Source organism: Vicia villosa, linkage group LG7, assembly GCF_029867415.1.
Source record: "Vicia villosa cultivar HV-30 ecotype Madison, WI linkage group LG7, Vvil1.0, whole genome shotgun sequence".
In the NCBI taxonomy this organism is placed as follows: Eukaryota; Viridiplantae; Streptophyta; class Magnoliopsida; order Fabales; family Fabaceae; genus Vicia; species Vicia villosa.
In genome coordinates, this window is record NC_081186.1 from 109,286,561 (window position 1) to 109,309,635 (window position 23,075).

The window sequence follows — 23,075 nt, forward strand, 5'->3', positions numbered from 1 at the left end:
TAAAACTGAGAATTCACATCATTATCTAGCTACCATATTTTCTACTGGTTTCAGACACGGTTTACTATTTTCTACTGAATATTGCAGCATAGTAGAAATTAAGCTGTAAACATTAACAGATTTGCACAATCCAGAGCAGGAGGCACACATGAACATAGAAGAAATGACTTATAATTCTTTGATTCTCAGGAAAAATTGATACCAACACAAAATTCTCAATGTTAATAGAACAATCTCAAATTCTATAGTTAAAAAGCACAACAAAATCTTGACCTAATAACGCAATCAAAACAAAACAATAATACACTTAGTTACTACCAATGACCAGTACAAAAATTGGACAAGATCATACAAGTGCTTCTAATCAAACAAGCTGAATCCCATGTCATCATCACTTTCTTCCTTTGGTTCTTCCTGTAATAATTACAACCAAAAACGCCAATTAGATAACCAACAGCTACAAAACAAAGTTCAACAACACATTCAACAAAAAAAACCTACCTTCTTCTCCTCAGTTGGAGCGGCAGCTGTCGTGGCAGAAGCAGCAGCAACTGGGGCTGAAACAGAAGCAGGAGCCCCACCTCCCGCAGCATTCAAAATCAAATCATCAAGGTTTTTCTTCTCGGCAAGCTTGGCAAACAAGTTTGGCCAATAAGATTCAACATCAACCTTTGCAGCTTTCAACAATGTTGAGATTTTCTCACCCTATTAACAATGACTTAAGGAGAAAACAATCTTCACAAACACAACAACAACAACTAAGCCTTATCCCACTAAGTGGAGTCAGCTACATTGATCAATATTCGCCATAATGTTCTATACAGAACCATGCTTCTATCCAAAACCTTAAAATCTTCGGAAACACACTATCTTAGAAAAATCAATTTCAAACCCTTACACTAAAATTCCCTTTTTACACCAAAACAATATTCTAAATCCAAAGTTCTAAAATTCTTCCAAAAAAATATACTTTTTCAAAAACCCATTATGAATTAGTTGAAAAATTCTAAACTAACAAGAGAAAAAAACAGAATTATAGTCATACAAATCATGAAAATTGAAAATTAAATATTACACATAATATTTAACTAATGAATTAAAAATGAAAACTTCAAAAAGGATACAGTGACTGCGATGTTATCATCATGAAGGATCATAAGCGAGTAGCTGCAAGCAACCTCTCCGATCGACATTTTCACACTAAAAAAATCCAACAATCAAAAGAGGAAAAATAAGCGATTTTGAATTAAGTTGATAAATTATCACAATGTAGAATGAATATTTGGAATAGAAATAATTATGGAGAAGAGGGTTACCTTGAAGAATTGAGATCGAAAGCGACGAGTGGAGGATTTTTCTACGCTGCTGCAAAATGGGAGTGGGGAAGATTAGGGTTTCAGGGTTTATGCACAACGATTACAGTGTTCTTGGTAGAGACATTAATGGGCTGTATATAAATAAGCCCATTTTAAAGGGGAGTGTATAAGAGAAAGAGGTGTGTGGAAATTAGGCTATTTTACACTTCACTAACATGTAAATATTTCTTTGTAAAAAAAAAAGAAGTATATATAAGTTTGATAAAAATAAAAGAAAGTAAATATGTATCTCTTATTGAACCAACATTAATATTGCATTATTCATAAAGTCAAAGAAGAATATTGTTGATTATTGTTAATTTTTTTTAAAGAATTTGAAGTATTGGTTTCTAGTGAAGCAGGTGGTGAACAATTGAACTAATGCTATCTTGTTTTTTAATTGGTTGTTTTATAATTTTACATACATTGATTGTTTTATTACTGTTTATAGAGAAAATGTTATAGGTTGACCAACGATCCACAAGACCAATCTAATTCAAGTGGGTCTAATTTTTTTTAGGCGCTCAACTTGATGATGCACATGTGGACCTCCCTCACTTGTCACCACACAGGAGCATGCCTTTCATTTAGCCACTAAATCACTATCCAAAGATCACCCGCGCTCCACTCCAGACAACCTGGAGTTAATTACAATAGATTACCCTATATAAGTGTGACTTTGAGTCAATACCCTAGTATGATTTATTACATACTTGTAAATTTCTACATCAATATATTAGTTACATGAGTCTCAAAGTGTTAACCTTTCTAGTAGGTACCATCTTCGATCACTAAAAAAAATCATTTTAACTGCACTAGAAGCTTAGTACGATGATCTTCATCTCCAAACCAATCACCATCTACTATATTTCAATACAATTTTTTTAGGAATCAAGGCGAATAATAGTTTATGCATAAACACACACACACACACACACACACACACACACACACACACACACTTCACAATCCAACAAGGCGCCTTTTGCAAAGGACAAAACCATGAATGACTTTCACACCCAGAGCACATAATACCTCGTAGACGTAGTGAAACAAACTTGAGGCCATGTATTCGAGGTTATTACTCTTTAGCTCATTAGCCTTGATTGAGGGGCGGCTGTCTCGGTATACCTCCTTTTCAAAATGACAAAATCGTGAAAGGCTTCTACACTTAAAATGGACAATACCACGTAGACATCTTATAATGGACTTGAGGATGGTTAGAGCATCGTGTATCCCTCTTCCTGACTCTAAGGAGAGGCACCATGAGCAGTTTAGGGCATTTCCTTTAAGATTGTAGAATCCCTCTCTAATGAAGGTTTACCAATAGGGTCAGACTATGACCCGACAATGGTTGGGGACAAGGTATAATTTCCCAAATTTTCCTTAAGAGTAAATTTGAAAAGTTGCTCATTTCTTCTAAAAAAATACATTAGAACACAAAAATGTTAACAGGATTAGTAGTCTCATTACTTATAAAAATCCAATTTATTTCTTCTTTATTGCCTACCCTAAGCAGCCAACGGGAATCAATATATTTAAGCTTCATTTTTTAGTATCATGCTCTGAATCATAATACAAATCATGTTCAAAGTTATTGACTAAGTCCACCAGCTTATTCTTCAACCTTAACTCTTTGTGAGTGAGGTAGACTGATTTGAATATGTAAGTTTTGAAACCACTAGTAAAGTGGCCCTAAAACCGCCATTATGAGAGCTTATCCTAACTAGCTAATCAGGAAGCAGATGATTCAACAACCTCCTTGAAAATTCCATTCTCCAAAATTGCAAGTCGTGAAAAAAATCACCAAAGATAGTAACCTCAAAATTGTCCTCACCCTCCTACAGGTTGTTCTCATTCTCTCCATTCATGAATACCTCTTTTGGGATCTTAAAAAGTGTTGCGTGTGTACCACAATTGAGGGGTACCATAAAGAAAAATATATCCTTGAAATTCTCCAAGGAGTTCAAGAATAATTCAAAAATCAGACGAGCCTTGTTTAAAAGGACCAACCCTCGAGGTTGCCGGGGGTCAACTAGACAAATAGAGTTATAAGGGGGCGACCCTTAAGTGATTAAGGACTTCAACCTCAAAATCAATGAAAAGCAGTGTTACTTTCATCTGCATGAACAAACACTCATACATGGGGACGTTATATACCACATATTGCTAGGGAATTCTCATTTTTGCATTGGGGACAATTATCTTCCAGTCGCAGGACGACCCCACAACTTGGCATGCCATTTTAAACCCATCCTTAGAGCTATAGAAGGAACAACACCCCAAGATTTTTTCATATACCTAACAATAGTCCTCAATATAAGTTCCAACAACACGTTTTTTTACCTATTTCTCAGTCATTGTTCAAACACAAAAAATGACGACCATGATTTCTGCATCTAGCATTTTTCTTAAACCACCATTTTACTTTCTCAACACTAAGAAAACATTTTAACTGACACTATAGACACCCATAAAACGTAGGCACTTTGGAGTTATCTATAACGTTATCCACAATAGTGAGATTACATATTATTTATACTAATATTTATGCTATTATTTTAATCAATAAAATTATAATGATAAGTTATTCTATTAATTAACCTTAATAAAATTTCCTAATATATATGTTCACATAAATAAAATTATTTATGTTATTTTTTCGTATGTATAAAAATTAAGAACATGCGCATAAAAAACCAGAACTCTAGGATCATGAAATCAATCCTTAAGCATCCAGAGAGAATTTCAGAGATTCAGCCCCTTTGGGCCAATATGTCGAGTAGGGGTCGCTTTTGTATGAAAGAAGTATACAGTAAACTCTGTTTGACTGTTCCAAAAGTTAGACAACGAAACCTATTCCACTGCAATCCCGCTAGACCTGGAGCGTTGATGATACTCTGGCTTGCCTGCCATGGTAGATTAATCACCAAGCATCGGGTAAAGAGGTTTGGTATGATTAATGATGATTGTTGTTTCTTTTGTTCCTATGAGAAAACAATTGATCATTTGTTTTATGGTTGCTTAGATCTAAATAATATTTAGTTAAAGGTTCTTCACTAGATCCAAATCAAGAGGGTTTCACATGAATGTAGTGAGGATCTAGAGTGGCTGATCCTATCCACTAAAGGTAAAGGATGGAGAGCATCTATCTTAAAGTTGACAGATGCTGAAATAATTTATGGAGTTTAGAAATATCGTAACAACAAATGTTACGGTAGCACGGTGGATAATATAATAGACATGATAGTTTATTAAGGGTGGTATAGAGAAAAATATATAGCGAAACTAATGTTACTTAGGTCTTTTTATTGTTTTCCATTTTGTCTGTTTTGAGGGCTGAATCCAAGCGATCGCCATTGTACCTTATGTGATTTTTTGAATTAACAAAAGTTTATTTATTAAAAAAAATTAAGAACATCAACTTGAAATAGTAATTCAAAGAGAATTGCACGACTATTAAATCGTGTGATCAAATACAAATAGAAATTACACAAAATATTATATATATATATATATATATATATATATATATATATATATATATATATATATATATATATATATATATATATATATATATATATATATATATATATATATATATATATATATATATATATATATATATATTAGGGGTGGAATAGGCTGGGCCGAGCTAGTTTTTGCCAAGCCTAAGCCTGGCCTGTCGAAATAACTGAAGCCTAAGCCTGGCCTGTGGCCTGTTGTAGGCTTAGTTTTTAGGCCTGAGTTTGGCCTTTTCGAAGGCCTAGTTAGCCTGTTAACCTATATAAAAGCCTATTTGTTTTAGACATATGTATATAAGTAATTAAAATAATATTTAAATAGACTAACTAACTAAGAGATCAAGAGACTAAAAATTTGTTTGCATTGACTTATTTTAACTTACCTCTTAGCATAAGTTTTACAAGACTATTTGTTTAAGAGAACTTATGAAAACAATGTTCATCAGATGTTTTCATCTTATTTTTACAAATTCTTCAAGATAACTAAATTTTATTTATGTATTTTAATTCAAAGTATAAAACATAACATAATGATAATAAAAAAAGCATTCATATTTATTTAAATAGGCCGGCCTGATAGGCTTAAAAGGCTTCTTTTAGGGCCTGAGGCCTAGCCTTTTTAACTAAATAGGCTTATAAAAAAGCCTAGGCCTTTTCTATTTATAAATAATGTGTGGCCTGGCCTGAGCCTATATAGGCTAGCCTGTAGGCCCCTATTATCGGCCTGACCTATTTCCATCTATATATATATATATATATATATATATATATATATATATATATATATATGTTCTCTGTTTTATTAAAATATTTATTTTTATTTTACATGCTTTTCGAATTTCGAATCTAATTTATCCTCATCACTATCAATTTTGGTGAAGATAAATGGATCCTTGTTTCATTGAATCTCGACGAAGAATAACTACTAAATTTTTAGTGCATACACATTGCTTTTCAAGTTCAATGGTTTTTGCATTTAATATATTCTCAATGACTTTTGCATTCATTTGTTTCTAATATAAAATAAAAATTTATATAAATTAAATAAATTTTTAGTTACAAGATAAGAGATTATGTAAGAACACATGCACCGAAGTATTTTCTACTCCTGCAATCCATTCCAGAGCACCGAAATGTTCTGCTCTTGCAGCGAAATTTTTTCTAAGCTTTTTTAAGTTTCACTATTTTCAGTCCAAATAATTTCATTATCAATGTTTGAGTTTTACAATGTAGCATCCTTTATAAATAATTGTGGTGTTTGTATTCTGATTGTATGTAAAAAGTTTCTTATGGATTGATATTTTGGTAATATCTTTTTGTGTTGTTACTTTATAAATAATCTACAAATATTCGTTTATAGACAAAACTGAGTTACTTTTCCCCTCGGTTTTTTAGTAACACCAAAGTACTATGTTATTTCTCTTTTAAATAAAAGATAAAATAAATAGAGACTTTTTCCCCTAGTGGCTAAATCCACCTGGATAATAGATTATTTCTACTGCAAAAAAAAAATGGTGAATAGAAAAAAAATGAAAATAGCGTGTATGATTTTATTTTTTATTTTTTTACCATTCGCCAATTTCTCGGTGTGTTGCAATATTCAAATAAAGGACTATACTCAAAATAAAATTTTCAAAATCATGTTTTGCGAAACAACGACATTGCTTGCAATATATTAATAATGTGACTAGGAATAAATTTCTCAATGTTGTCAGACATAAAAAACAATAAATTATACAATGTTTTTGACTTACACCATTGCGAAGTTATTTCAAAATATAACAATGACCTTGCAAGAGATGGAAACAGCACCACCATTATATGAGACAAGTTGCAAGAACGGAAAAAACCCGCAAAATTTATATTAATGTTCATGCCTGTAAAAGCCCGTGAAAAACAGAGCGGGGCAGATACATTAGAGGATGTGAGCCTAAACGTTTAGTCCGCCTTGCACTAAAGTGCAGGCAAAACAAACATATGCAAGAGGTCGAACTCGTTTTGTCTCCCTAATCTATTTCAATTGATGGAATAAATGATATTTAAAAAAATTTCAAAACACGGTGCATCTATTGACTTATACCTGTAATTTATTTGTAATTTATTTGTTAAGGTGAAAACTTATTCATAAAATATATTATTTATATTAGTGTCAAAAGTATTTGGATGAGATAATTTATAATCTCTTTTATTTTAATACGTATTAATATTAAATTCTTTTGTGAGAGCAATCACTCTAATATAGTTTTTTTAGATTCGTTATAATGTCTCACTAAATTTTATAGTCTGAAATTTTAGATAAATATATGATGCATGAATAAAGGTAGTCCGTTCAAGTGGTAATGTTGTGCTTTCACAACTTAGTAATTTCTTTCCATTCTCCATGATTTTATGCCGTTACTGGCCATAGATTCAATTTTCCTTTAGACACGATCCCACATTTGGAATTGAATGATTGTCCACTAAGAAAAACATGCCTTTGATTAATTAATTAATTACCGTCTAATAAAAAGTGAGGACGGGACGGATTAAATTTGCGGGTATCGCATTTTTTAAGTTTAAAAGTACAAAATTTATATTAATGTTTGTGCTCGCAAAAATCCACATATAAACGAGACGAAGCGGGGCGGTCACACCTGAGGATGAGAGCCTAAAACCATATTCCACCCCGCACAAAAGTACGGTCAAAACGGATATGTCCAACGAATCGGACCCGTTTTGCCACCTCTAAATATACATAGAGTCCACAAACTCAAGCTAAATTGTTATCTTACCAAAAAAAAAATAGTAAATCTAAAATGTTAGTCTCAAATTGAGAACTTAGTTAAACCAATTAATTAATTAAGTGATTAAACTCAAATCATCAATAAATTTCAGTTACTTCTAACAAAAACAGAATAATGAATAATTGCACATGGTCCTAGAAATTGGTTTTATCCAAACTTCATCATTAGTAAGCCAAGTTTCAAATTGTAATCAAGTATCACCGACAGTTGTAGGACTGTATATCATGATGCTAATGGAGGAAACGAGAAAGATAAAACAAAAGGAACGTTTCCTACGATTATGAACTAATTGCTGTTTCAAATGACCTGGTCAAGATCCTATGTTAAAAGACATAGGCAGTCTTTTAAAAACCGGACCGGTCATCAAACCGGTGAGGGTATTGGGTCATTGGTTTATTGGTCGAATCACTGGGTCACTGGTCGAACCGCACGACCAAACCGGATTAAATCGGATAACTCGGTTGAATAGACCTGTCATTATATAGGTATAAAATCGGTCGAACCGGATGATTCAGTCTCTAAAAAAATATAACTAGCTTTTAAATTTTTTAAAAATATCATATCATAAATTCACAATTTCATAACTTAAATTCAAATTTTAAACAAAGGTATCACACATAACAAAATAGTAAAAAATTACAAAGTCTAATTGCAAACAAAGTCTAATTACAACATAATCTAATTGAATAGTTTATAACAAAATAACTCCAATGTGTACCAAATTTAACTCAAAATAGGATCCTCCTAAAAAGAAAATCAAATAAAATTTAATATATGCTATTTAAGAAAATTTATTAGCAAATATAACAAATAGACAATAAAGTTTTTAATTTGTCACTAATAAAAAAAACTATGTGAAAATGCTATTTAAGTAATACACTACTAAATATATTAAAAAAAAATTAAAAAAAAAGTTTAAAAGAAATGTTAAAAAAAAAGTTTAAAAAAAAAAGTTAAAAAAAAAAAAGCAATTAAACCGCCGATTTTCCGATTTTCCCGGTTTTTCCGATTTTCACCGGTTTGATGGCATATCCGATCTAACTATTGAATCAGACCGGTTACCTGGCCGGTTCCCGGTTCGACCGGTCCGACCGACCGATCCGGTCCGGTTTTTAAAATACTAGACATAGGTACTTATTACTATAACTAGAAAACAGTGAACATTATTATCGTTATATTCCCACATTCAATATTTGTAGACTGCATATATTCTCTCTCTATGTTTATATATCCTCCTTTTATGGTAAAGTGTCCCTCCTTTTTGCATGTAGAAAAGTGTAGGGTACTTTTTAAAATTTGAGTGTGGTTACTTAGATGTGGTTGAATCTTCTCCTGCCTTTATCTCCAGGTTTTCATGCTGCTCCTAATTTAATGGTTAAGAAATTATAAAATACTAATGATTTAGGTGAAAGATAAAACTAGAAAGCAATCCAAAGGCTAGTTGAGAATAAATTGGAGAGATTCATATCCGTTAAACCCCCTATAAATTTTATTAAAATTTCATCCATTAATTTTTTTTTTCATTCGCAATTATTTAAACTAAGTTATAGAGATTATCGAACGACTTTTAAATATCGCACAAGTTCATGTAAAGATGATACAAATAAATGTTTATTTTTGTTCTACTAAGAAAATATCGTTGTTGCCGAAGATTGATGTTTAGATATTGAAAGAATTGCGATAATATTTTTATCATTTTGAGTATCTTTGTTCATATATGTTTATAATTGTTGATATTTGTGAATATCTTTTATTTATCTTGCTACTAAGTGTGTAGTTAGATTGTTGATTTGTTTATTCGAGGAAATATTCTTAAGATAAATTACTATTTGATCATGAAATCGAAAGGACAGGTTGCTAAATCAACAGTGAAAGAAGAGATTAACTAGCCAGAAGAAACCTCTGTTTCTACAAAATTAAAAGAAATGGAAGATAAGAATAATCAAGCCAACAACAACCAAATCAGGCCAACAACGCTGCTGGTGGCATGCCCTGCTACAATAGTCCAAGAAGACTGACTCACATAGTCAGACCCCATAAAAATACCAGACAAGTTGAAATGAATACTAACTTACTTCAAATTTTATACACTAATCCTTTTCAGGTCTAAACCATAAAGATCCGTATATATGTTACCAAAATGTGTGAATTATATGGAACTCTTGGAGCAGTTAAAGAAGAAGCACTACTTACATGGTTATTCACCCATTAATTGATTGGAAAAGTCAAGGAATGGTACTTGGACCAACCTACACAGATAATGACCGATTGAAATATCTTCAGAAAAAAATTTCTTAATAGGTTTTTCCCACACAATAAGTTTATCGAAGCAAAGACTATCATGACCATGTTCTCCCAAGTATCAACAAAGACATTATGAGAAGCTTGAGAGTGGTACAAGTCCATGATGCATAGATGTCCAAATCACAGTTTTGGCGACCTCACTCAAATTTATATATTCAGAAATGGACTACAATAGTAGCCGAAGCTCCTCCTTGGTGCAATTGCTGGTGGTCCCCTCATGTCAAAGAGTGTCGAAGACGCAATCATGATTATAGAACAAATGACACTAAGCGATCACCATAAGAAATACAATAAAACTAAACACAAGGAAAGGTTGACATCATTGAGATGAATGCCAATGGTGTAATCCTAGACCAAAACAAGTTGCTAACCCAAACCTTGGATGAACTTACAAATCAATTGACAAAACCACCTCAATAACTCAAAAAATACACTAAATGCCAAAGCATCGACAAATTGATTATTGTGAACTATGCAGCGGAGATCATCCAACAATTTTTTCCCATCATCAGACAAAGAACTAAACTTTTTAGAAAATCAATAAAGGTCGGGGAAGTATCAGAATAATAACTTTCATAGAGGAAACAAATATAACGAAGTATGGAGACCAAAGGTCATACATACAAATAGACAACAACCATATCAAAGTTACAATCATTCTCTTCAACAACAAGACATAACATCGAAATTAGAGGATCCCTGAACCAATTCATGCAGTTGTCCATGGCAAATCAGAAAAACACAAAAGCCTCAATCAAAAACCTCGAGACTCAAATTGGTTATATTGCCAAGCAGATTGGTGATCAACATTCAGGAGCGTTCAACCCAAAAACTTAGACAAACCCAAAGGAACACTGTAATGGAATCATAACCATAAGCACAAAAGTGAGTGACATTGAGGAAGTAGAAGAAATTGTTGTTGAAAACCTAGAATAAAAATAAACTGAAGGACAAATAAATGGAGAAAGGGAGATGGATAAAGATGAGCCAAAGATAAAAAGTCAAGTAATAAAGGAAGAAAAATTGAAAGGTCAATTTGGTCAAAATCTACTCCATCTACACTTGTTGCACAACCCTTGTCATAAAATAAATCATATTGCTAAAATATATCAACAACCCGTATTGCACAAGTGACAAAGAAACATGCTCTAAGTAATTGAAAAGTGCGCACACATCAACAACCTTGTCCTGCAGACAAGGAAAAAATGTTGCACGCATGCTGGGACATTTGTTCCCACATGTGTCCTTTATAGAAACAACTTGAAAAAACAATGTTGTTTTGCATAATGCAGCAAATCCAAAAGGAACAACACTTGGGTTAGTTCACATATGTGTGTAAACCAAAGAAGAACAATGGGCTTGAAGTCTGTGACTTTTGCTTTGTTAAACTTACTCTTCAAGGAAAAAGAAGGTGAAGGTTGATTTCCGAGTCCACCGGTGTTATGAGAGATATTTTGATTGTTAGATATAGGATCTAGGATATCACCTCCTTCATATGAGGTAGTGTGTCAAGACTCCAGTTCGTTTCCCTTTGGTGGAGAGAAGTCTATCTTCTAGATTCTAAACCCGCAAAGTCCTCATATTGGTCTGTGGATGGTTTGAAAAGGAAGGTGGGATCATGTATGCTCACTTATTGGGTGGGGCACATCCCTCTTAAAGTTCCTTTTGATAGGATTTTCCGATATCTGAGCAAAAAATAAGTAAGATGGATGATATTGGTGTTTGGGAAGAAGAGGTCATGGTCTGAAGTTTTCTTTAGAGGAGAAGTCTCTTAGACTATGAGTAATATTTGGTGGATGATCTTATCTAGAGTATTCAAAGTGTAAATCTCTTGATGGTGAGCAATCACTGGTCCTGCAGGGATGTCAACTTGCCTTCGTTAGCGGGGATCTCCGTGGGGATTCCTAGTTTGGGGCCCCAAAGATGGGGAATTTTCCCCGTGGGGACGAGGATGAGGAACAAAGTCTCCCCGACCCGCCTAAAAAAGCACAATGTCTTAATTTATATATATAGTTTTAAATTATTATGTAAGTTTATTTGTCATTTCATATAATTAATCTTATACACAAATTTAAAATATATATGCATTGTTAGGAAAAGAGTGAGATCTAAATGATTATTTCAAGTTTTTTTTAAGTTTGAAATTTTGGTGGTTATGACACTCAATATTATAGATTAAATATTGTTAAAACAATATATTTATCATAAAGGAATAATTTCTAAATTTTTCGTGGTTAGTTTTTGAAGCTTTTACTATTAATTTGGTTTAAAATAAAAAATAAAAATCATGTCTATGGATCTCTGCATGAATCTTGGGAATCTGTGGGGACTCGCGGGGATCCGCGGGGATGAGGGACAAAATCCCACCGTGGCGGGGATCCGAAGCGGGGATGGAGAATAAATTCGAGGGCGGAGATTATGATGGGAATGTACCCCCGCCCATTGACATCCCTAGGTCCTGGTTTCTGAGAGATAACAATATCAATATTGTCACCTCCACATACTGCAATCTTCTTAAGTCTCTTGCCCATTCTTCTACTTTCCTTATAGTTTAGTTTATTTGTTAGCTTCCATTTGGAGTAGTCAGGCTACCTCGAAAATGGTGGTCTTCTCCTGACACTTCCTCTAGGATAAAATCCAGACCAGAGAGAATCTGAGAATTAGAGGGATTATTCTAGATCCTACTGGTGTTTCTTATGTGTTATGTGTTGGGTCTTTAGAGTCAATTTTCCACTTGTTTGTCACTTGCTCTATTTCTTTAACTATGTGGTATATGATTTTTCGGTGGCTTGGTAGTGTAGTTGCTTTACAAGGGGATATTTTATCTCTGTTTGATATTTTTTCTCCTTACGTGATTTGACTAGTATTAGAGGCGGTCTTATCATGATTTATCATTTAGTGATGTAGACTTTATGAAAAATCAAGAATAATTTAATTTTTAAAGGATCACCAATTGACGAGAAAAACTTGAAAGATAGGTGTATCTCGCTTATTTAAAAATAGTTTTTTTGATAAATCGTTAGGGTGTGTCTTCTAATTTTTTTAGGGGTGCAGTCCTAAGTTTCTACTTTGTGAATTGTGGTTCGTTTTTCTTAGACTCTAGCCTAATTCCTTTTTTGGTAGCTCTTATTTTAGTTCATGAGCTAAGAATAAACTCAGATATAGTAAGAATTATATCTAACATTTCAAGGCATTGAACAAAGACGTTTTGTCAACTTTTCTTTTTGTATGGTTGCATGCACTTGTTATAACTCTTTCACGATCCAACAAAAACCACTCATGCAGAGGAAGCATACATGAAGCAACATGTATTCCAGGTGATGGTATCATAACCGACAAATGCTGCCTATTATGACACAATGAAATACAACCTAAGTTTGGTCACATGCTGTTTTTGACTCACCGGATTCAATGTTGTTAACATTTCAATATCAACGAGATCATCCAAAATCCCTATACACACGTATATATATATCTGACCCTACACGCTCATCCAGCTATATTCCCCCATGCAAACAACCATGAAAATAACAATTTTATTTATTCAATCTTAAAATATATTTAAATCAATAATGAATCTTTTACATAATCCTTTCGTCTTTTTTTGGTCCGTCGGTGAAAAAGCCCCCCCTAAGAAAAAGGAGGTAAATTAATTAATGGATATCAGTTCGCTCATTGATTTAATTTTAATATTGAAACTTCATACCACCAGCCAATTAGTCATTGAAATTAATATAAAATATATCTATATATATATATATATATATATATATATATATATATATATATATATATGAGGAGGGATCAAATTACACCCGAAGAGTTACACCACGAGTTATACTCGTTCAATAACTACATCTCGAATTAATATTTTTTAAATTCAACCGTTGGATTGAAACATAATATCATATAGATCATACCTATAAAGTTTGAGCTTAATCTATAATGATTTACTATGTCATTGAATTACATCAAAATTAACGTTATATAAAAGCTCATTTTGACGTTAATCTTTGGATATCTTGATGATATAGTAAATCATTATAGATTAAGCTCAAACTTTATAGGTATGATCTATATGATATTATGTTTCAATCGAACGGTTGAATTTAAAAAATATTAATTTGAGATGTAGTTATTAAACGAGTGTAACTCGTGGTGTAACTCTTCGGGTGTAATTTGATCCCTCCTCTATATATATATATATATATATATATATATATATATATATATATATATATATATATATATATATATATATAAATTCTAATTTTTTATAGTGGAACCAAAGTTGATAGGTAAATGAAGAGGCAATATTTGGTGTCGTGATCCTGAGCTTTTGAGGTAGTGGGGAGGTCGCTGATATGTAAAGTTAGTACTAAAACACTCGAGTAAGTAAGAAAATGAAACATGAATGATAGTGAACTTGAATACTTCAGAATTGACGTGATTTCTCTCTTAGTGGATGAGTAACATATGAGAGGCTTCTAAAGTGTTACTTTGGCCCTTTATTCCGTTAACGACCTGCAAAAGTGTTCGTTCTACTTCCTTTGTCATTTTTCCTTGTGAGATTCCTTGCTCTAGTATTTGGTCGAGTTTATTTCCATCTTGTTCGTAGGTGCTTGAAGCCACTTTATATTGGGGATGGGGTCCTATATATGTCTATAAGGAGGAGGACTTATTCTAGGAAGAGTTATACTTAAAGAAGCAATATTGGTGACCTTCTACAAGGAGCTTGGCTGTGACGGTAGTATCGTTCCACCCGATGCGGCACCGAGAAAACGATTGAATAAGGTTCATCCAGACCCGCTGACTCGTGGATGCTAAATCAGAGAAGGAGAGGAACACCATTTCTGGTAAGTGACACATAAACCTCACTTTTCTTGATCGTTTTCTTGAACTACTCTTCCTCTAATGTCTCCTTTGTTAGTTGCGTGGATTCAATGAAGAGTGAAGAAGGAATGTGATAGATGAGGAAAGACCTTCCAGTTGCCTCTCTTTCGGAAGGTATTTAGAGTGTTCCGTCCACTAGAAAAATTTCTATCTTAGGTACAATCGTCGGTCTAGATGTTCAGATTACTCTTCTCCCCGTTGAGACAGAAGTTCATGTCTCTCTTGATTAGATTGTGATATATAATGTTTTACCTCCACCACCTTTGAAGGGCAAGATGAGACTGACTTTCATCCCTGAACTTGAAGAAGTTTAGATTGAAAAGCCACTTACCAAATGTCCTTAACTTAGATCTGCAGGAGAGCAAACTTAGTTCGAGGGAAGTCATTTCTCATGCTACTAGTTCGCCTTGGCCCGAGGACTATTTTTCATTTCAGAGTTTCGGGGTTGTTGGACGGGGAAAATCTTCTCACAAATATTGTCCTCTAGTTAGTTTTAACAATACACCAAACCAACTATTTTCCTATTTGTTCCGCTAATCATAATAAAACATACAATCAATACTCATATTTTTTATTTATTTGTGAACAAATGTACACTTATGCCAGTGTCGAACAATTTATCATAAAAATACTATTTGAACGATAAAAAATGAGACATTAAAAAAAAAATACTCTCAAAACCAAAGCCTTCACTACTAGACCACGCACGTTCAAAAATATATTTAATTTTATAGTTCTCCACTCATTCATATTTTGATTTTTTCCATTAAAATATTTAAAAATAATAATGATCACGAATTATCATAATCTAGATAAATTAAGGTTTTTCTGTTATGATACAAATAAAGTAGGACCACTTTACTATAATAGCTACCAACCTATAACCAATACCATACATGCACTACAAACCATTAGGGGTGATCGCGGTGCGGTTTGGGCGGTTTTGACGAAAAAAATCATCCGAACCGCAAGAGAAAAAATCGTGCGGTTTGGTTTGGTTCGGTTGGCTTTTAAAAAAAATCCAAACCAAACCAAACCAACCTAATGCGGTTTGGTTCGGTGCGGTTGGTTCGGTTTTTTAGAAATATTTTATTGAACCATTCATATACATATAGATGATAACATAACTTTGTATTTAGACATTCATACACTATTAAATAACAATAAAACCCGTCATATTTTGACAATAACTTTCTATTTAATATGTAAAAATTAAATTAGACAAAAGTGGAATAATAAACATAAAATAATAGTATAAAACAATATAAAAATTATTAGAATGAAACAAAAAAATAGAAGATACGAGAGATTAGTGAAGGTGAAAAAGAAAAAACAAAAGAGTTGAGAGATTAGAGAAGAAGATGTGCGATAAAAACGAAACTGAAATAGGGAACATTTGCCTAAAAATGAGAAGGTGAAAAAGAAAGAATATAAGAGAGTAGAGATTATAGAAAAAAAGGAAAGATGTATGTGGCAAAGAAGACGCGATAATGCTATTAGAGATTTGAGAAGATCGGGACTAAAATCATGTGTAAGGATGAGAAAATTGTTCGTAATCATAAGGTTAAGATATTATAGATTTTAGTTTGGGTTGGATGTGAGTTAAGTAAAAGTTAGGTTGTAACATAATGCGGTTTGATTCGGTTTGGTTCGGTTTATAAAATACAAACCGCAAACCAAACCGAATCATGCGGTTTTGTTAAAAGATGACCCAAACTAATCCGAACCAAATGCGGTTTTTTGCGGTTTCAGTTTGGTTTGGTTTGGTTTGCGGTTTTCTATTGGGTTGGTTTGGATTTGATCACCCCTACAAACCATGGCCCATACCATAACCGATACTTTCATAGACAAATAGGCAATCTTAGTTTATGGAATCACAACAACAAAGAAAGGATTTGATACCTTTTTGTGTCGGCTAGTCATCATCTATCCTATCAAAAAGAAACCCTCAAGAAACATCCTCATTCATCATCACTCCTCTCAATATTCAAACCCTTATAACCATAACCATTCACCATCATCACAACCAAAGCCTCAAACTAGATCCATCATATCATAATTGACTCAACACAATGGGTAACTGCGTATTCAAAGGCTTCCATCATGGAGATTTTGAAGACAACAACATGGTAAGAATTGTAACATCAAATGGAGGCATCATGGAACTATATGCCCCCATAACGGTCCAATGCATAACCAACGAGTTTCCACATCATGGAATCTTCAAAAACAATTGCAACATACTTTCTAAACCTCTCATGAAAAACGAAGAACTTCATGGTGGTGAAGTTTACTATCTTCTCCCTCTCAAGAAACAATTTGGTGAAACATTCGAAACGTTAACTCCGTATCGAATGTCCACGTGCGATAGGAGTACTAGCAACAATAATAATAGTAACAATATATGGTCTGAACATGAAGTGTTTCCGAGGTATAATAGTAGCGGGGTGTGGAAGGTGAAGTTGGTGATTAGTCCGGAGAAGTTGTCGGAGATTTTGTCGCAGGAGTCGAGGACGGAGGCGTTGATTGAGAGTGTAAGGACGGTGGCGAAGTGCGGGAATGGGGCGGCGCCGTCGTCGGTGGCAAACTCCGATCAATGGAGTGTTTCTAGTAGTTTTAAAGGTTCTAGTTTATTAGAGAAGTTTAATTTAGAATCTTCAAGTTCAAATTAGTTTATTTTTCTCCCTTTGTTAATATATTCATTAGTAGTGGTGATTAAGATTTTATCTTTCTATATATGAAGAAAGTACTGTTTATCATGAACAAAGTATATGTGAGAGTTGAATATTATTTATCAAATATTTCCTTAATTAATTTACATTTTCCATTTGGTTCATAAGATAATAACACTTACAAGTTACAACATCATAACAAATTATAAATCTAGGATTTCAGTAGTTTAATGGTTGTGATCACAATAGGACTCCTAACTACATGCTTCTCATCCATCCAACTTAGATATCCAAAAGCCACTTCCTCTAAATTTGTCATTCTTTCAACTTCAATCCTCAACTTGAAGCTCAACTTCTCATTCTTCTCATGAAACACTAACTTGTTTGGGATAACACTAACACTAAAACCTTTAATAGGAGTAATGCTAGCAACATAAGTTGTTTTCCCTTCACCAACATTAGTAACTGTTCTATGAAATTCATGTAATGTCTTCGAAGAAGAATTTCCACCATCGAAGAAAACAATAAAAGAAGGATAATTAAGATCCAAAGAAGGTTTAGAGCAATCATTGAAAGATGATCTTGTGATGGCAGTGATGTTTTGTTGTGTGAAGTTAAGTGCACAAAGAAGATTAACATAATCTTGTACACCCACATCGTAAACAAGACCAGGATCAAGTGCTCTATTAGGATTAACATGACCAGCTCCCAGCGCAAAAGGCGTTGCTACTTCGTTACCATTTCCAATGTCTTTGATATGTTCTTTAGTATTATCAAATATGTCTGATGTTGTCATAATCGCTGACCTAATAGCCGCGGGGCTCCAATCTTTGTGTGCGCCTTTTAAAAGCGCGGCTGCGCCTGCAACATGAGGACATGCCATAGATGTTCCACTTATCATATTGAAATCGTTAAAATCTTTAGAAGTTTCCGAATCCATCACATGAACATTTGAAGGCCATGCTGCTAAGATTAAAGTTCCGGGCGCAGTGATGTCGGGTTTCAAAACAAATGGACAACTATTTGATGGACCTCTTGAACTATAAGAATCAACACTAGGTGCTGGTTTTGTTCCAAAAACGGTTTTCTCGAAAGACATACTTGCTATAGAACTAGTGTTTTTTGAGTTAAAATTTTTGATGTAATCTTTGACAGTCTCACCATTGATTGGATTGACAAAAATTGATGCTAAAAACTTTTTATATGGTACATCTGTGACATTTGAAATCAAAACTGCTCCAAAAACTTGTGTTACATCCAAATTATAGAGTTGATTAGAGACACTAGTTCCATTCTTGTCTTCACACACCACAATCTTGCTTTTCACTTGTTTCAATTCATTAACACTATCACATAAACCCATGAAAACAATTGGAACATTGTTAGAAGAAAACTCTCCTATATAAAGAGACAAACCTATGATTTTGTTACCATTTCCAAGTATAAGAGTCCCTTGAAAATCTCTATCCATAGTTCCAGCAGCAACAGTTATGACCCAAGGTGTTCCATTGTGAATAGTTTTAAGGGCAGGTCCATCATTTCCAGCTGAAGTAGCAACAACAACACCTTTTTCCACAGCTGCAAACGTTGCTATAGCTACAGGGTCTTCATACAACGGTACATCTTGAATACCTAATGATAATGAAAGAACATCGACACCGTCTGATATTGCGGCGTCAATTGCAGCTATTATATCAGATGAGAAGGCTCCATTTTCCCATATAGCTTTATACATTGCAACACGCGAATTCGAAGCTATTCCAGAAGCAGTTCCATTTGCATAACCATAGAATGATGCTTTATCAACTCTACTTCCTGCTGCTGTTGTTGATGTATGAGTTCCATGGCCTTTTGTGTCACGTGTGGAGTTTAATCCTAAGGTTGCGTTTGGATTTTGGGCTAATAGTCCTTTGTTGAAGAATTTAGCACCAATGAGTTTTTTGTTGCAAAGTGATTTATTAAAATGGATGCTGTTTTCACATTGTCCATTCCATTTTGAAGGAACTTCAGTCATTCCGTAGTCTTTGAAACTATCACTTTCTGGCCAAACTCCGGTGTCGATTACACCGATAATTACATTGTTTCCGAAATCGGAGTCGTGCCAAGCGCCTTTGTTTGGATTGAGACCAAGGAATTGAGGTGAGTAGGTTGTGTCAAGGTTAACAGGTAAATCAGGTATTGAAGAAATGTAACCTGGTAGGGTTTTGAGAGATTCATGTTCTTTTGGTGATAAATTAGCACTGAAGCCATTCATGACATGTGTGTAGGTGTAAATAAACTTGGAAGAAATTTGAGAGTTGAGATTATTGGTTATTGTTGTGAGTTGTGAATTTTGTAATGCAGAAGAAAGAGTTGAATGGTACCAAGTGTGATGGTTTGTGAATGATTCAGGCATGGCTGATAGGTTCATGTGGATGATATAGTTTTCAGATTGAGCTAATGTGATGAAAATGAGGTGAAAGAGTGTAATGTAGGAGAATAATACAGATAGATGAATATGAAGAATCATGGTTGAAAGTTTTATGTTTAAAAAGTGTGTAACTATGGTGGATTTGAAATATATTAAACTAAAATGGTATATACTTTAAATAGGAAATGTATTCTGATCAGATATTATTGATCCTTAGCATTTACACGTAGAGATGCGTATTATTATAGTATTAGAATAATTTATTTTAGTTTAAAAAATATTTTATTGAGAACATTTATAGTATATAAGTCGATTTTGAAGAAAAAGTTTATTTAGTCTAAAGATAAAATTATTTGCTGTTTGTTCCATTTTGAATGATTAGTTAAATGAATCTGATATTCAATTTTTTTAAGGTTTGTTCTATATTGGCAATTTTACTACTTGTGACGAGCGAACAACTATTAAGTGCAATGAAGGGGTAATGCTTTACAGATTTTATGGTTAGAAAATCATCGTAACTTTCTCTACATGATATGATTGTAAAAATTGAGGTTTGGTCATGAGATTCTGTTGAAACTTAATTAAATTGGTTTGCGAATACCCCTATCTCTATCTATTTTTTTATACCGCTCTCTTTCATTTTAATTATTATTATTTTTTCATTTATTTATTTTATAAAATACCTTGGAATCATGAATATTTATTAAGGCACGGTCACAATTGAGAATTTTTTACTATACTAGCACACTTTTTGAAGGATTTCCTAAGAGATTACTCATCATAGTACTACTCTCACCCCATCACATTTAACTACGAAGTTTTGGTTGTATCCAATGCATTAGTGTTGGTACAATCATTCTCCATATTTTTTTCAAGATTTTCAAAACTTTTAGGATTTTCATGAGTCAACCATTGCTAGGGTTTGCTAATGCAAACCAAACAACTATGCGCGAAGAAGATGATTTGAGGGATAAGAGAACCAAAAGAGATATATAAAGAGAGGTAACTCTCTAGCAAGCAATCATATAGGGGATAATAACAATCTGAATCGAGATGCTGACAAAATAAAAAACAATGAATGTCTCCTAAGGATATGGTGACTGTAGAAAAACCCGATGAAAATGAAGAATTAGAGGAGCACGAACAATCACCTAAAGGATTTTTGAAAGTCCAAAGGCCAGAGGAAGGTTTAAGAATTGAAGAGAAGAAATATGGAGAGTATGTTTGTCATGAGATTATACTATATGAAGTGGAAGAATGGAAAATTGCTAATGCTTGGAAAAGAGGCGTGATAGTCAAAATGATGGGGAAAAGATATGTTACAAGGCCTTGGATAATAGACTTTAGCAGACGTGGGCAAGGAAATTTGTGTTGCATATAGTTGATATTTACCTAGTCATATTACCAGTAAAGAAAACCAAGATTTTGCACTAATGCAGGGGCCATATTTAATTTATGACCATTATCTACCGATTAGGGAATGAAGATGCAATTGAGTGACTAAGAATGTGGGTCACAACTTCAGACCTCCCTATTGAATACTAAGAAAATAGAGTATGGAAAAATAGTTAAAGTAGATAAGAACACATTCATAAGTGAGAAAGGAAAGTATGCAAGGTTGTTTATACAAATCGACTTAACTAAACCACTACTTGCAATGTTCTCTATCAATGTGAGGCATTATAAGGTAGAATATGAAGGCTTAGATCTTTTGTGTCTAAGTTGTGGAAGATTCGGTCATCATACTAAAGGATGTGGAGAAAAGAAGGAAGCTTAGATAGTGGAAGAAAGAGTTAAGGAGTTAGATGTCCATGGAAAAGTGGGGAAGAATGACTAAAATTAGACTGAGAACTTAGGCCAATGAAGGAATGACATGCAACTTCGACAAATGGTGCGCCAAGGACGACGATTACATTCAATGTTAGAACGCATACGTTAGGTCTAGGTTTAGTGCTCTTGGTGAGGAGTTAACTGGAATTAATGGGAATTATAAAGGTAATGAGGAGAATGAGGAATATAACATAAAAAAGTCATGCAATATAGATGAAATGAGAGAAGTTGGAGAAAATAGGTCTAGGTTTAGTGCTCTTGGTGAGGAGTTAACTGGAATTAATGGGAATTATAAAGGTAATGAGGAGAATGAGGAATATAACATAAAAAAGTCATGCAATATAGATGAAATGAGAGAAGTTGGAGAAAATTTGAAAGGGTCAATGAGAATGATACAAGTGGAAAAAGAAAAAGAAAAAAAAGGAAAAATAAAATAAAATGAGAAGTTAGTTATTGTGTCACGGAGAATAAAAAATACTTACCATTTACACTCATCATTTACACGTACTATTATACGGTAAAGATCATTTATTTTTCTTTAAAAATATTTTATTGGGTATATATATATATATATATATATATATATATATATATATATATATATATATATATATGTATATATATATATATATATATATATATATATATATATATATATATATATATATATATATATATATATTAAATATATTAATTATTTAATAAATCTAAAAAATTAATTTTTCTTTTATAAAAAAAGATAGAAGAAATATTAACTAATAGAGTTTAAATGTAGTGCACTGATGTAAATTAACTTTACACATAAAACCAATCAAAATTCTTACACTTGCCATGTCATATTAGTTTTTTCTAAATTAAAATTATGTTTTAATTAGATATATGGTTGTGATTGGTTGACTGTGTAAAAATATTTTACACCGTCAATGCATATCCCCTTTTTCTCTAACTAATAATAATATGAGTGTTTGAAGTGTAATTTAAGTCAAATTTGAAGAAAAAATTTATTGGATCTAAAGATAAAATTATTTGTTGTTTGTTCGATTTCGAATAATTAGTTACAAGAATTTGATATTCAATTTCTTACAGTTAAATTTAGATCAATTTGTTTATATTCAAAGTAAAGATTATAATTTTTTTACTAATAGTATTAAATACAATAAAATGGTAAGTTTTGAAATAATATACAAATATATTATATTAAAAATAAAATTTAGAAAATGAGAACAATCAATTATGTTTGAAATAAAATAAATAAATAATTTAAACTAATAAATTATATTAAAATAAAATAAATATAAAAA

The 23,075-nt window shown here is 32.8% G+C and overlaps 3 protein-coding genes across 3 annotated transcripts; 1 reads left to right on the forward strand and 2 right to left on the reverse strand.

Annotated features, from left to right (window-relative positions):
• Nucleotides 1-155: 155 nt before the first annotated feature.
• LOC131616505 (large ribosomal subunit protein P1z-like) lies at nt 156-1,441 on the reverse strand. The gene is made up of 4 exons (XM_058887850.1): nt 1,317-1,441; nt 1,125-1,200; nt 502-705; nt 156-414 (listed from the first exon to the last, which is right to left on the reverse strand). Exons 2-4 carry the CDS (start codon nt 1,191-1,193, stop codon nt 361-363), a joined length of 327 nt encoding a protein of 108 aa, XP_058743833.1. The 5' UTR covers nt 1,194-1,200; nt 1,317-1,441; the 3' UTR covers nt 156-360.
• A 15,318-nt stretch (nt 1,442-16,759) lies between these two features.
• Nucleotides 16,760-17,662, forward strand: LOC131618250 (uncharacterized). Its single transcript, XM_058889512.1, has one exon. It carries the CDS (start codon nt 16,935-16,937, stop codon nt 17,532-17,534), a length of 600 nt encoding a protein of 199 aa, XP_058745495.1. The 5' UTR covers nt 16,760-16,934; the 3' UTR covers nt 17,535-17,662.
• On the reverse strand, nt 17,642-20,072 carry LOC131618249 (subtilisin-like protease SBT1.9). The gene has a single exon (XM_058889511.1). It carries the CDS (start codon nt 20,041-20,043, stop codon nt 17,746-17,748), a length of 2,298 nt encoding a protein of 765 aa, XP_058745494.1. The 5' UTR covers nt 20,044-20,072; the 3' UTR covers nt 17,642-17,745.
• Nucleotides 20,073-23,075: the final 3,003 nt, after the last annotated feature.

What these genes read in the sequence shown, in the direction of transcription:
- LOC131616505 (XM_058887850.1), bottom strand. Translation starts at nt 1,193, where the DNA reads ATGTCGATCGGAGAGGTTGCTTGCAGCTACTCGCTTATGATCCTTCAT. An exon ending in ATGATAACATCGCAGTCACT is followed by an intron (nt 706 to 1,124) that starts GTATCCTTTTTG and finishes CATTGTTAATAG; the next exon opens with GGTGAGAAAATCTCAACATT. An exon ending in CTCCAACTGAGGAGAAGAAG is followed by an intron (nt 415 to 501) that starts GTAGGTTTTTTT and finishes TAATTATTACAG; the next exon opens with GAAGAACCAAAGGAAGAAAG.
- LOC131618250 (XM_058889512.1), top strand. Translation starts at nt 16,935, where the DNA reads ATGGGTAACTGCGTATTCAAAGGCTTCCATCATGGAGATTTTGAAGAC.
- LOC131618249 (XM_058889511.1), bottom strand. Translation starts at nt 20,043, where the DNA reads ATGATTCTTCATATTCATCTATCTGTATTATTCTCCTACATTACACTC.